The sequence below is a fragment of the Schistocerca nitens genome, chromosome 1 (genome assembly GCF_023898315.1).
Source record: "Schistocerca nitens isolate TAMUIC-IGC-003100 chromosome 1, iqSchNite1.1, whole genome shotgun sequence".
Taxonomy (NCBI): Eukaryota; Metazoa; Arthropoda; class Insecta; order Orthoptera; family Acrididae; genus Schistocerca; species Schistocerca nitens.
The window spans coordinates 757,151,623-757,163,878 of record NC_064614.1 but is presented as its reverse complement, the minus strand read 5'-3'; the positions used below and the strand labels follow the sequence as shown (position 1 = coordinate 757,163,878).

The 12,256-nt window shown below is 41.3% G+C and overlaps 1 protein-coding gene across 1 annotated transcript in view; it reads left to right on the top strand.

The window, feature by feature from the left end:
* Positions 1-12,256, top strand: part of LOC126260921 (protein retinal degeneration B) — a 598,186-nt gene that overhangs the window by 355,952 nt on the left and 229,978 nt on the right. Inside the window, exons 5-6 of the mRNA XM_049958405.1 lie at positions 11,771-11,974; positions 12,089-12,228. Coding sequence (XP_049814362.1) covers positions 11,771-11,974; positions 12,089-12,228 — 344 coding nt within the window. The remainder of the gene's footprint in view (positions 1-11,770; positions 11,975-12,088; positions 12,229-12,256) is intronic.

The window sequence follows — 12,256 nt, the reverse complement described above, 5'->3', positions numbered from 1 at the left end:
TCTTCGTGTCGATATATCGGCAGCCCGTTAGTGATACACGAGGCGGATTTTAATTCTCTGCTGTCACAGGAGGGTCGACTTTTCATTGCGGGGGATTTCAATGCGAAAAACCATGAATGGAACTCCCACCTCACCAACGCCAGTGGACGCCGGCTCTCCCTCGTTGTTCATCGAAACGGCGCAGTCTGCCTGGGCTCGTTTGACCCCGCATACTTCCCCGCCTAGGCCGACCGGATGTGACCGACTTCGTACTAATGAAGGGTATCGGACAATTCACGCACGCCGGAACGTGGCACGTCCTATCACCCGACAATGTCCCAGTTATCTATGAGATGGACGTGATTGGCGCCTCCCCTCCAGATCAGCGCCGACGTTACAAAAAATGGTTCAAATGGCTCTGAGCACTATGGGACTCAACTGCTGTGGTCATAAGTCCCCTAGAACTTAGAACTACTTAAACCTAACTAACCTAAGGACAGCACACAACACCCAGCCATCACGAGGTAGAGAAAATCCCTGACCCCGCCGGGAATCGAACCCGGGCGTGGGAAGCGAGAACGCTACCGCACGACCACGAGATGCGGGCCCCCGACGTTACAGAAACTTGAACTGCGATCGTTCCCGAGCGGAAATACTAGTGTCTCTGGAAGGCGCGGCTAACCCTTAAGTCGTCGGGGGCGACGCAGCCCTAAGTTTTCTCAACCGAGTAATACTACAAGCAGCAAACTCAACCATCCCGAGACGACCGCAGCGACCACGAGACTTTCCGCAGCAGTTACCGCCACACATCCTGACAGATATCACCGAGAAGAATAGACTGTTCCCTGAATGACAATTCTCTCACCAACGCGACGCCAAATGCCGCGTCAAGCGCATGCGACGGGAGATAAAGGTAGCAGTCGAAGAAAATAGGAACAGAGAGGAGCAGACTTATTGTCCACTCTCAACCGAGACAACGGCAGCGCCTGGAGAATCGAGAGGAACCTCCTGCGGCGCCGACAGCGCGTACCACCGCTCAAGTCGGCAACGAATACTTCAGTGAGCCAGATGCAAAAGCCAGCGTGCTCGCCGATGCATTCACCGCTAATTTCACGACAATGGCTGACGTTATGGACGAGCACACAGTCGTCGGGTTGACGAGCAACTACCGATCTTCCTAGCAGCTAAGAATGAAGAAGACGTATCGAGCTGATTTCAGAGGAACAAGTTGTGGTTAACTTCGTTACCTGAACACCAGGAAAGCAGGAGGCAGCGACGGAATAAACAACCAACTGGTGAAGAATCTCCCACCAGGAGTACACCAGCATTTAGTCCATAATAACTCTGAAGGAGGTCTACTTCAGTTTCTGTCGCCCTGCCTCGTCCAGGCAGAGATTTTCCATCAGATAACAACTTGAAACTTCCTGGCAGATTAAAACTGTGTGCCCGACCGAGACTCGAACTCGGGACCTTTGCCTTTCGCGGGCAAGTGCTCTACCGTCTGAGCTACCGAAGCACGACTCACGCCCGGTGCTCACAGCTGCGAAGCAGGAGAGCTTCTGTAAAGTTTGGAAGGTAGGGGACGAGATACTGGCAGAAGTAAAGCTGTGAGCACCGGGCGTGAGTCGTGCTTCGGTAGCTCATATGGTAGAGCACTTGCCCGCGAAAGGCAAAGGTCCCGAGTTCGAGTCTCGGTCGGGTACACAGTTTTAATCTGCCAGGAAGTTTCATATCAGCGCACACTCCGCTGCAGAGTGAAAATCTCATTCTAGATAACAACTTTCCTTTCATTTCCCTTCGTAGCTTCCTCACTGTAGCACCCATCCTCTTTCGCGTGTCCACAACACTCCAGTTTTGTTACCAACCATAAACATTGAATTTAATTTTATTCAAGGCCTTAGAGTCCCCATCGCCTAGGTACTTGTATATCTAACTTCATAAACAGGGACCGACCTCTGAAATATTTTTAGAGCTCCGTCACACTCCTTACCTCCACTGTAACTATCATAATTCTTAGAACACTGATGTTCAATTTGTTCTTCAGTGTTACCATAGCAGGTGTGGCAGTACTTAGATAAGCACTCAACATCAACAACTTTTCCATTCTCCAGAGTAGTAGCACTTAACAACACCATTCAAGGAACGACGTCCTCGACGTTACCATGTCCCATTAAGTGCAACAGCAGTGTCCCTGGTTCCACTGATATTTACAGTTTCTTCTACTGCACGTTTCACAGATGCTTTAGACACAACCGTCAAGGCACCTAAAAGTATTTTTATGTACTTGCTGAGCCTACTGGGGGGAAGAGGAAGGCCCACAAAACGTTTGAGCAGCCTTTTTTTCCTTGTCCTATTGCACGCATTGCATACACTAACTTCAAATTCACACATATGAATTATGCACAATGTTCGAAGTTATTTTCGAGGTAGATTTATTGTAGGATCTACACAGAACAACTAGTTTTGGTACTAAACCCTTCCTGCTACTTTGTTGTTCGGTTATTTCCAAACAGCCTACACCATCACATTATTTTCATTTCGCCACTTCCTTTATCAAAGAAGATAAGATGCTCACATCAACAACAACAAATCCACTACAAACAGCGTCATTGTTAACACAAAAAATTTTAATCACCAGAAGGCGTGTCATGTGAGAGTTTCTTCCCTGAAGAACAGATACATAGGTTACTTTCAACAGTTAGACTTGCTTTGTTGTGAACTGGTTACCACGGAATTTCCTTTTATTGAATTTCTTGATGCGTAGCATAGTTCGTATTTATTGCACACTAAAGAATATGTACTTCCACAAATATATGTAGCACTTGGGTAACATACATTCAGTGGCACGTGAACAAACTGCTTCAGCGAAACAAAAGTAATACTAGCAAAGATAATCATTTACAGACATTAGAAACCTGCACTCTTATCAACATGTACAATGTGTCATACGTATAATCGCTGGAAACAGAAAGTTCAGTTCTTTTCGAAATAATACTGGTTTCTGTAACAGAAATAAAGAAGTGTGGCGGCATACATAACACAACTTTAAAATTTTGTATATGTAGATAATTTTTTGAAAACACACATATATATATATATATATATATATATATATATATATATATAATGTAATCAGGAAAGACTCTAGAATTTGATAAAGTCATAAGAAATTTCGATTGTTCCACCATTTATAAGTACCCTGCATCCTTAAGCCTGTCAGAGAGCTTGTAGGGCCAGTCTTTTTTGAACAGACAGTGACAGGTGTAAAGCACCTTGACATGTCGCAGGAACGAATTGTACCAGCTGTTCACCAACTGTAAGTAATGAGGATTTTTTCTTCTTCCCAACAAGACAGTGCACTTTCACATTGTCAATGTGACATGCAACAATTCCTGGATAAAACATTTGCTGAGAGGTGGATAGGCCGACGAGGAAATGAGAGTTTCCACCAATATCTCCCAATCTAACGCCATTGGGCTTTAAACTTCCTGGCAGATTAAAACTGTGTGCCGGACCGAGAGTCGAACTCGAGACCTTTGCCTTTCGCGAGAAAATGCTCTACAGGAGAGCTTCTGCGAAGTTTGGAAACTAGTAGACGAGGTACTGGCGGAATTAAAGCTATGAGGACGGCTCGTGAGTCGGGCTTGGGTAGCGCAGATTTTAGAGCACTTGCCCGCGAAAGGCAAAGACCTAGAGTTCGAGTCACGGTCTGGCACACGGTTGTTTCATATCAGCGCACACTTCGCTGCAGAGTGAAAATTTCGTTCTGGAAGCCATTACACTTCTTTCTGTGGGGAAACTATGAAGGACAAGGCCTAAGCTACAAAGCCACGTTCGCTGGACAATATGAGAGAGACGATTGTGAGTGCCTGTGAATCCAACAGCAGTTGCAACCGTAACAGACGTATGTCGATCCGTTCAGAGTTATTAAAGTTTAAACAGTGTAAACCCATTTGTGGGACGCCCTCTATTCATTTGTACATAAGTAAATGGAATTACTTAAGAATATTTTTGATTATCATTTTTTCCTCCTCGTGGCACGAAGGAAAACGACAAGAGATTTCTTTTTCCTCGATGCAAAATGCGTGAAACTTCTTGTGGAGTTACTTTATCACGATAATGATGGTGAATCTGTGAGATGGTTCTCTGAACTTGAAGATGCCAAGGTTGAAGAAAGTAAATTTGATACTTATTTTGATACTACCCTCCAATTCTGGTGTTTTAACTGTCACTGTGAATAGTGGCTCCTTTTTTTTTTTCATTTGATAAAAGGAGAAACCATTAAAAGTAGCAGTAACATTTTGTTTTCTGACATCTCTCAGTGACCTTTCCCTATTGTACAGAAACCAAGGGTTGACTTAATTAAAATAAGTGAAGCATTTCAAAACAAAGGTAGGTTATTTGTGTGTTGCTAGAAAATGCTACAACAACAACAATAATAATAATAATAATAATCGAAGGTTGCAAACCGATATTTGACGTCTGATTGGTTCTTTATCAGTCAGTCAAACGGTGAGAAAATTCTTAAAACCGTAACGACATACTCAACTAAAACACCAACGTTTGTACTGTTCTTGCTGCAGGCTCTTTAGCACAGAAGCAAGTTTGAACAATATATATAAATCTGCTACTAGTTTTCACGCTTGATGGGAACATAACCGGAAAGTTTACACATGAAACCTCAGAAAAATACCAAACTTGTTTTGAAAGAAGTAAAATCTTCAGAAAAAGTCTTATTACCAATATAAAAATAGTTCATGTTACCCAGACAACATATGGAACAGGTGTAAGGAAAAGACGTGAAGGAATACTACTAAACGTCACTATGTTTTTAGCTGAACAAAATCTTTCATTCCGCTGCCATATATAACACTTGTGGTGCAATGATATAAAAAAATTCGAAGCAATTTTGTATCATATTTGACGGCACGCAGCACTCCGAAAAATTGAGTGCAATCATTCGTTAAATTCACATACCAAACAAAATAGTAGAATAAAGCAGAATTTCTAGTTCATTTTCGGCAGACTGTGAAGAAAGTCGTTAACATGACGGAAGATATTTTACAGGTAATTGAGCAGGATATGTTCCGGCTCGTGGTCTTGCGGTTTTTCACAACAACCTGTTGTGTACGACGAAATAGTTGTATCGAGTGACAAAAGAACAATAGTCCAATACAAAAAAAAAGAGTCAGAAACATGGTGAACAGTGTGTTGAAGACGAGAACACAAAGATGTGATTATATGGCAGTGATAAAAGTGGTAGTGCGACCTCCAGATCAGATGTGAGGAAACGCAGATCAGCAAATCGTAAGTAATTACTTGTTTACAAAAAAATCGCGAAGTGAACTGTTTAACAATCTAAAACTAACAAAACCGTATCGTTATAGATTCCACTGATGATGCCTTAGAACAGGAGAAGGCGAAACGGGTATGTGATAAAGTAAGTAGCAGCAGGAAAAGGCAGTTGTATTTACAGAACAAGTATTTATATGCTTGCTGCGGAGAATGGCCATACAAACAAAATTGTTTAAAAAAAAATCTCTTTTAGGTAGGTTGGTTGGTTGGTTGATTTTAGGGGGGGGGGAGGCGGCAAACAATGAGGTCATCGGCCCTGTCGGATTAGGGAAGGATGGGCAAGGAAGTCGACCATTCCCTTCCAAAGGAACCATCCCGGCATTTGCCTTAAGCGATTTAGGGAAATGACGGAAACCTAAATCAAGATGGCCGGACGCGGGTTTGAGCCGTCGTCCTCTAGAATGCGTATCCACTGCTCGGTCTCATTTAGGCCATGTTGAAATTTATGCAACATTATTTGTATCGCAGGGACACATGCTACATTTTCGCCATATCATAAAAATAACGCTGAGTACTAATGAGAGCACGTAAATAATTTTTACTTCTATTTTGTCAACTTGCTTACAGGACAGATTTTGTTAATTTTTCCTTAAGAGCAAGGTTTTGGGGGCACCGAGAGTGAGAGAGAAAATCATATCCCCCAAAATTGCCTCCTTCGAAAGAAGACGGAAATCGAGAAAGATGAAAGAGGTACTATTCATTTTGCCATACAAAACAAAAATGGCATTTTTCTGAGTACACGGCATGACAACTTAATTGTTTCTGCAGCATCTAATACAACTGGCGTGAACCCAGTAACTAATGTTACAAGATATTCTCAGCGGCCAAAGAAAGACATCAAAGATACGGAACTCTCCATCCTAACAGAATACAATGGTATGGGTATAACAGATCGAACGAATCAAGTAAGTAAATAAATCCGAATGTGAATCAATGACACACACGCGCAGTATAAATATCTATAACATGAAACAGGGGAGAGTTAAGTGAGAATGTGCACTCAACATATTTATTGCTGTAATTTTTTTTTATTCAAAAACAAATTAAAATCTTCTTGATTTGTACTTTATCGAATAGTCTGACTATAAAATTTGTGAAACTTAAAATCTAGCGACAAATTATTAATAGTTTTAAAAGGTTACATTTGCGCAGTCTTAGCCGCCTTGTCAGTTAAGGCTGCACAGCATGACTCTTAAGACTGTGTAATTATGGGCCAAACATTGATCACAGATGCCAGGCACTGAGCCTGCACAAGCAGAGCACGCCTCGCCCATCGTTGTGACACACTACTGCACCCAACAATCTTCAAAGCTGTCACGTTAACCGGCGCAAAAGGTTTCTTATTGTTCCTCTTATTTTGTTTCTTTCTTAACGTCGCAGTTGGCGCATCGCCTTGGTTTGATAGATTTTGAGCTGTTCTTGTCTTCAATTTCATACTTACTTTTCACAGGTTTTCCCTTGAGCTCTTTATTTCTTCCGTTTTCCTTTCTTATTTTTCTCAGAGTCTTTGTTTTCTTCTGCCAGCATAATTTTTAGTAGTGAACTTGATAGTTTCAGACTTTTGTGTTACATCTCTTTAAGTTTTATCTTCATCTTAGCAGCAGCTTTAGCGCCAGTTAATGTTGACCAAAAACACTAATCAAGTCATTAATAAGGATAGTTATGGTTCTTCTTCTCCAGTGTAATTTGTCATGCTTTCAGTTCCAGCGCGTACCTCATTTAGCCTTTCTTCGGTGAAAATTAACTTTCAGTTTTTCTGGTGCATGGAGCCAGGTGTGTCCGCCGCCAATCCTCCCCGTTTTTGCCAACGGGCATGAACGCCCATGGGCCGGAGCGGATGACTGGCTTGTAGCGTCAGTTAGATGATTGAGGTTAGCCAACTTAAAAATACAGCGATGTGCACTGCTACCTGACCGCTCAATCTTACCTGATGTTCCCCTAGTACTCGGCTCTTTTCATTTGATTGTTGGGTGTCACGTTAACAATACCTGGATATTCTGCTGCAAAAATGGAAATACAATCTCTCGTGTAAATAGAAATTGTGCCGCTGTAATTGAGAAGATACATGATGCCGGCGTAGAGCCTGAATGAACCCTACGCTCTAGTATTGTAGCAATTGAGCTCAGTTTGGTTTGGACGAAGCACGTGCTCGTGAAAATTCAGGAACTCAGAAAAGAAGACAATGCGCTGGAATAAACTGTAAGACATCAGCACAAATCCAGAACAAGAAATGTGATGCGAGACAGTATGGTGAATGTTTCGGTGCATCTGTTGCTCTCAGTAGTGCTTAGGTTTGTGTAAAATACACGGTACCAGCACGGTTTCCTTTTTAGAAATAGAAAGGTAATTTTTTTTCTTTTTTCCTTTAAATGCTGCTTCTTCAATGTAACAAACAACGTAAAAGTAATAAATATTACAAAATTAACGAAAAATTATTTTGGATGCTAATATACTATGTCACTAATATACTAATATACATATTCAGGTAAAAATTTAGTGGAAAAACGCTTCTTTGAATCTGGGAAAAGCTAAACGTGACATCTCCTCCACTCACAGCCTCAGTTTTTATTTTTTTTTACTTTTTATTTATTTATTTTTTAAAGTCACAGTACCTCCACTGTTAAAGGATCGGGTTGCTTTATTTTACAATCTCAAATCTCTGCTTACCACAAACGTAAATCTTAATAGCACAACAAAATTGTAAAAATAGTTAAGTGGCTGACAGACTGTATGTTAACAATGCCCCGTCCCCCATACAAAAAATATATATGTCAAACTACGATCATTGGCATCGCCGTCTAAGTTCTATATTAGAAAATTGTTTTGTTTAAACACAATTTTAGTGGTAAAAACAACATTAAATTATATTGTATTGTTGCCTGTGAGACTCCCAAGAGGTAAACTCTGTTCTCGGAAAGGATTTTCTTCATCCATGTAAATTGGCAACTTTCCTTGCAGATGTTTGAGAATTGTGTGTTATGTGTATTTGTAGACTCCAGGTGAGTGTAATGGTTGTGTGTGTAGTGTGGTGTTACGTTTTGTGTTGCACGATGATGAGTGAAGGGAGAACGGTAATTCAAGGTGCTGGCACATAGCCTATCCCTCTCGAAGAGCACCAAAGAGACAACTGAGGAGAGAGGGAATTTCTTCTGTGACATTATTGCAAACACTAGTGATCATGAACTGTACACTACTACCTCCCCATCCAGTGGGAAAATACCATTAACGTTATTGATGCTCTTGCTTCATGAAATTTCATCAGTGACATTATTGCAAACGCTAGTGATCATTAACTGTACACTACTACCTCCCCTCCCCTCCCCAGGCAAGTACTGGCTGTGAAACTTTCATTCTTCACAAAGATTTGAAGTGGCTAATCTCAGAGTTGTGTGCCACCACACAGCAAGTGTTAGCAGTCTTGGCTATATAGGTGGTATTTTGGTGGTGAAATGTGCATATGCTTGCGAAAGGGCCAGGCTCAGTTCAAAATCTCTTTAGTTGCCCAACCCACTCCCACGAGTGCCAGCAATGAAACCACTGGGGGTGGAGGTGGGGGGTGGGGAGGGTCTGGGGATTTCAACTAGCAAGTTCTGTTAACCCCTGGTCCAGGTACCTGGAGCAGACTGCACTCTAGTAGGCTCTTTTTCTGGAGCTGTGGCAATCAACACCATCACTGACAGTGTAACAGGTGATGTAGTCTGTAAACATTACTATCCATGTAACTTATCCTAATTTATCTTAGTGAGATACTGCCTTGGAGGGGAAACAGTAATTGCAGGCTGAATTGATGCTAGATACACTGTGAGTGACGAAAGTACATGCTCCATCATTGGCTTTCCCTGCTGTGGCATGTGTAATGTGTGAAAAATAAGTAGACCTAACCAATGACAACTACTTTGAGTATCAAAGGTCTTCACAAATCCCAGATTACCTGATGTAGTACCATCATGAAAATACTTCAGTTTGGCTAGCTGTTGTCCCTAGAATGATGAGCAACCATTTTTGTTCCATTGAGTTGACAGTTCGTTTTATACAGTGGTCTGACTATTAATTTAAATTCTCCTTCGACAGTTTTTTTTTTTCATTCTTTGAAGACCTCTGTGAGCTTTACTAATCTTGGACCTTCTCTTTGTTCAGCTGCATAGTTAGTGCAACAATGACTGAGAAACCATCAGCTCTGTAATAGTCCTCCAATGTATTCTACAAAAGGCTGTTGGAAACCTTGTGTATGTGCCCATTTTTGTTTTTCTCAAGCCTGTCTTGCTAGTTGTCCGGATAGATACTTCAAAATTGTTAGCCAGCAAAAATGAGGAAAAGTCACAACAGCGAATCATCTCCCATATAAATTAGGGTTGGAAACTACTAATTGCCCAAACATCTACTAGCCACTCTCAATCAGTTGTGTCATTCTTCTCGGACTTGAAGAGTATTTTAAGATATCATTATTTTGTGTCTCTCAAGCACTACAGCTACACTGTCCATAACCAATAGCATCAGGATATAGCTATGTCTCAGCATTCTAGTCAAAAAGAGCCAACACCGTTGAAGATATTAGTGCTTTCTTAAGGATATGGAAGGATCTTTCCTGCTCCTTGATCAAAGAAAATATGTTGTCTCCCTGCAACAGTTCTTGTACTGATAGTATCTTGCAATTGAAATTCTTTGTGAAATGCGTGAAATAGGAGAGCACCCCGAAGAGGTTCCCCCCATGTCATGAATATCGGAAATCTGTTGTGGCACTCACTTTTTCTGGATTACGACAGAACCAGTTTTTGTCATGTAGATGCGTAATTTTTTTTTTTTTTATATCACAGATGATGAAGTAGCATATTCTCAGACTGAGGCAAAGACCTTTTGTCATGACACTGCTGGATGTATGATGTACTTCTGACTCTCCATTGCTCTTTTACTTGTTTTTACCTTCACAATTCAGACTATAGTAATAGTGTGTCATAGATATGTTAGACTAATTATTAACTTCTATACATTGAAGAATGTTAGATAAGCTATCCTTTGACAATGTTGACATTGCCTTTTCACATTCAACTTAGTAAAGAAGCATTGTTGTTATGAGCACTTTACGTAATTTCCACCACTGACAGGTATTGGGTCCTGAGTTAAGAAAAATGGGATCCATGCCAATGTTACACTTCAGTAACTACACTGAAGAGCCAAAGAAACTGGTACACCTGCCTAATATCATGTAGGGTCCTGGCAAGCAAGCAGAAGTGTTGCAAGACGACGTGGCATGGATGCGACTAATGTCTGAAGTAGTGCTGGAGGGAATTGACAGCGTGAATTCTGCAGGGCTGTCCATGAATCTGTGAGGCAGTGAATATCTCTTCTGGACAGTATTTTGCAAGACATCCCAGATATGCTTAATATTGTTAATGTCTGGAGTGTTGGAGGCCAACAGAAGTGCTTAAACTCAGAAGCGTGTTCCTGAATCCACTCTGTAGCAATCCAAGACGTGGGATGTTGCATTGTCCTGCTGGAATTGCCCAAGTCTGTTGGAATGCACAATGGACATGAATGGATGCAGCTGATCAGACAGGATACTTGCATATGTGTCACCTGTCAGAGTTGTATCTAGACATATCATCAGTCCCATATCACTCCAGCACACACCGCACACCACTACAGAGCCTCCACCAACTTGAACAGTCCCCTGCTGACATGCAGGGTCCATGGTCCATGGATTCACAAGCTTGTCTCCATACCCATACACGTCCATCTGCTTGATACAATTAGAAATTAGACTTGTCTGACCAGGCAACATGTTTCCAGTCATCAGTAGTCCAATTTCGGTGTTGATGGGCCAAGGCAAGGTGTAAAGCTTTGTGTCATGCAGTCATCAAGGGTACACGAGAGAGCCTTTGGCTTCAAAAGTTCTTATTGATGACGTTTCATTGAATGGTTCACATGTTGACACTTGCTGATGGCCCAGCATTGAAATCTGCAGCAATTTGTGGAAGGGTTGCCTTCTATCAAGTTGAATGATTCTCTTTAGTCATCATTGGTCCCATTCTCGCAGGATATTTTTCAGGCTGCAGCAATGTTGGAGATTTGATACTTTACTGGATTTCTGATTAATAACACCACATTCAAACTCACTAAAATCTTGATGATCTGCCATTGTAGCACCAGTAACCAATCTTAACAACTGCGGTAACAAATTTTAACAATTGCGCCAGACACTTGTTGTCTTACAAAGGAGTTGCCAACCACAGTGCTGTATTCAGCCTGTGTACATATATCTGTATTTGAATATGCAAGCCCAAACCAGCTTCTTTGGCAATTCAGTGTATTATCCATTTACACTTTCAGTATGACTTTGAATTTTATAATATACATTTAACATGTATGTAGAGGCTAATTCAGCCTAATTATTTACTAATTTTGAATTATCTTGCTGCTTTTTTATTTGGTTCTTCAGGCTGGTTCAAAAGTTTACTGCCAAAGTCTGCACTCACGGTGGAAGAAGAAGCATGGAATGCTTATCCTTATACTAAAACCCGATATACATGTCCCTTTGTTGAAAAGTTTTTTCTGGAAATAGAAACCTACTATTTTCCTGATAATGGCCACCAGGAAAATGTGTTCAAACTATCAGGAAGCGATCTGCGGAACAGGATTGTTGGTGAGTTAGCTCCTGTCTTGTGCCTCATAAGAGATAATATATACCAGAAAATATTGTATTCTCTCGAATAACTGTATCACTTTGGAAAAGGTTTTCATGCATGAAATGTTTCAGACTTGATTGATGTTGTCAAGGATCAACTATATGGAGCCGATTATGTCCGGGATGAGGACCCAAAAATGTATGTTTCTCAAAAAACTGGCAGGGGTCCTCTCACAGAGACATGGCTCGAAGATTACTGGAATGAGTGTCGGGTAATTTATGAATTTAATCTCCATGTTT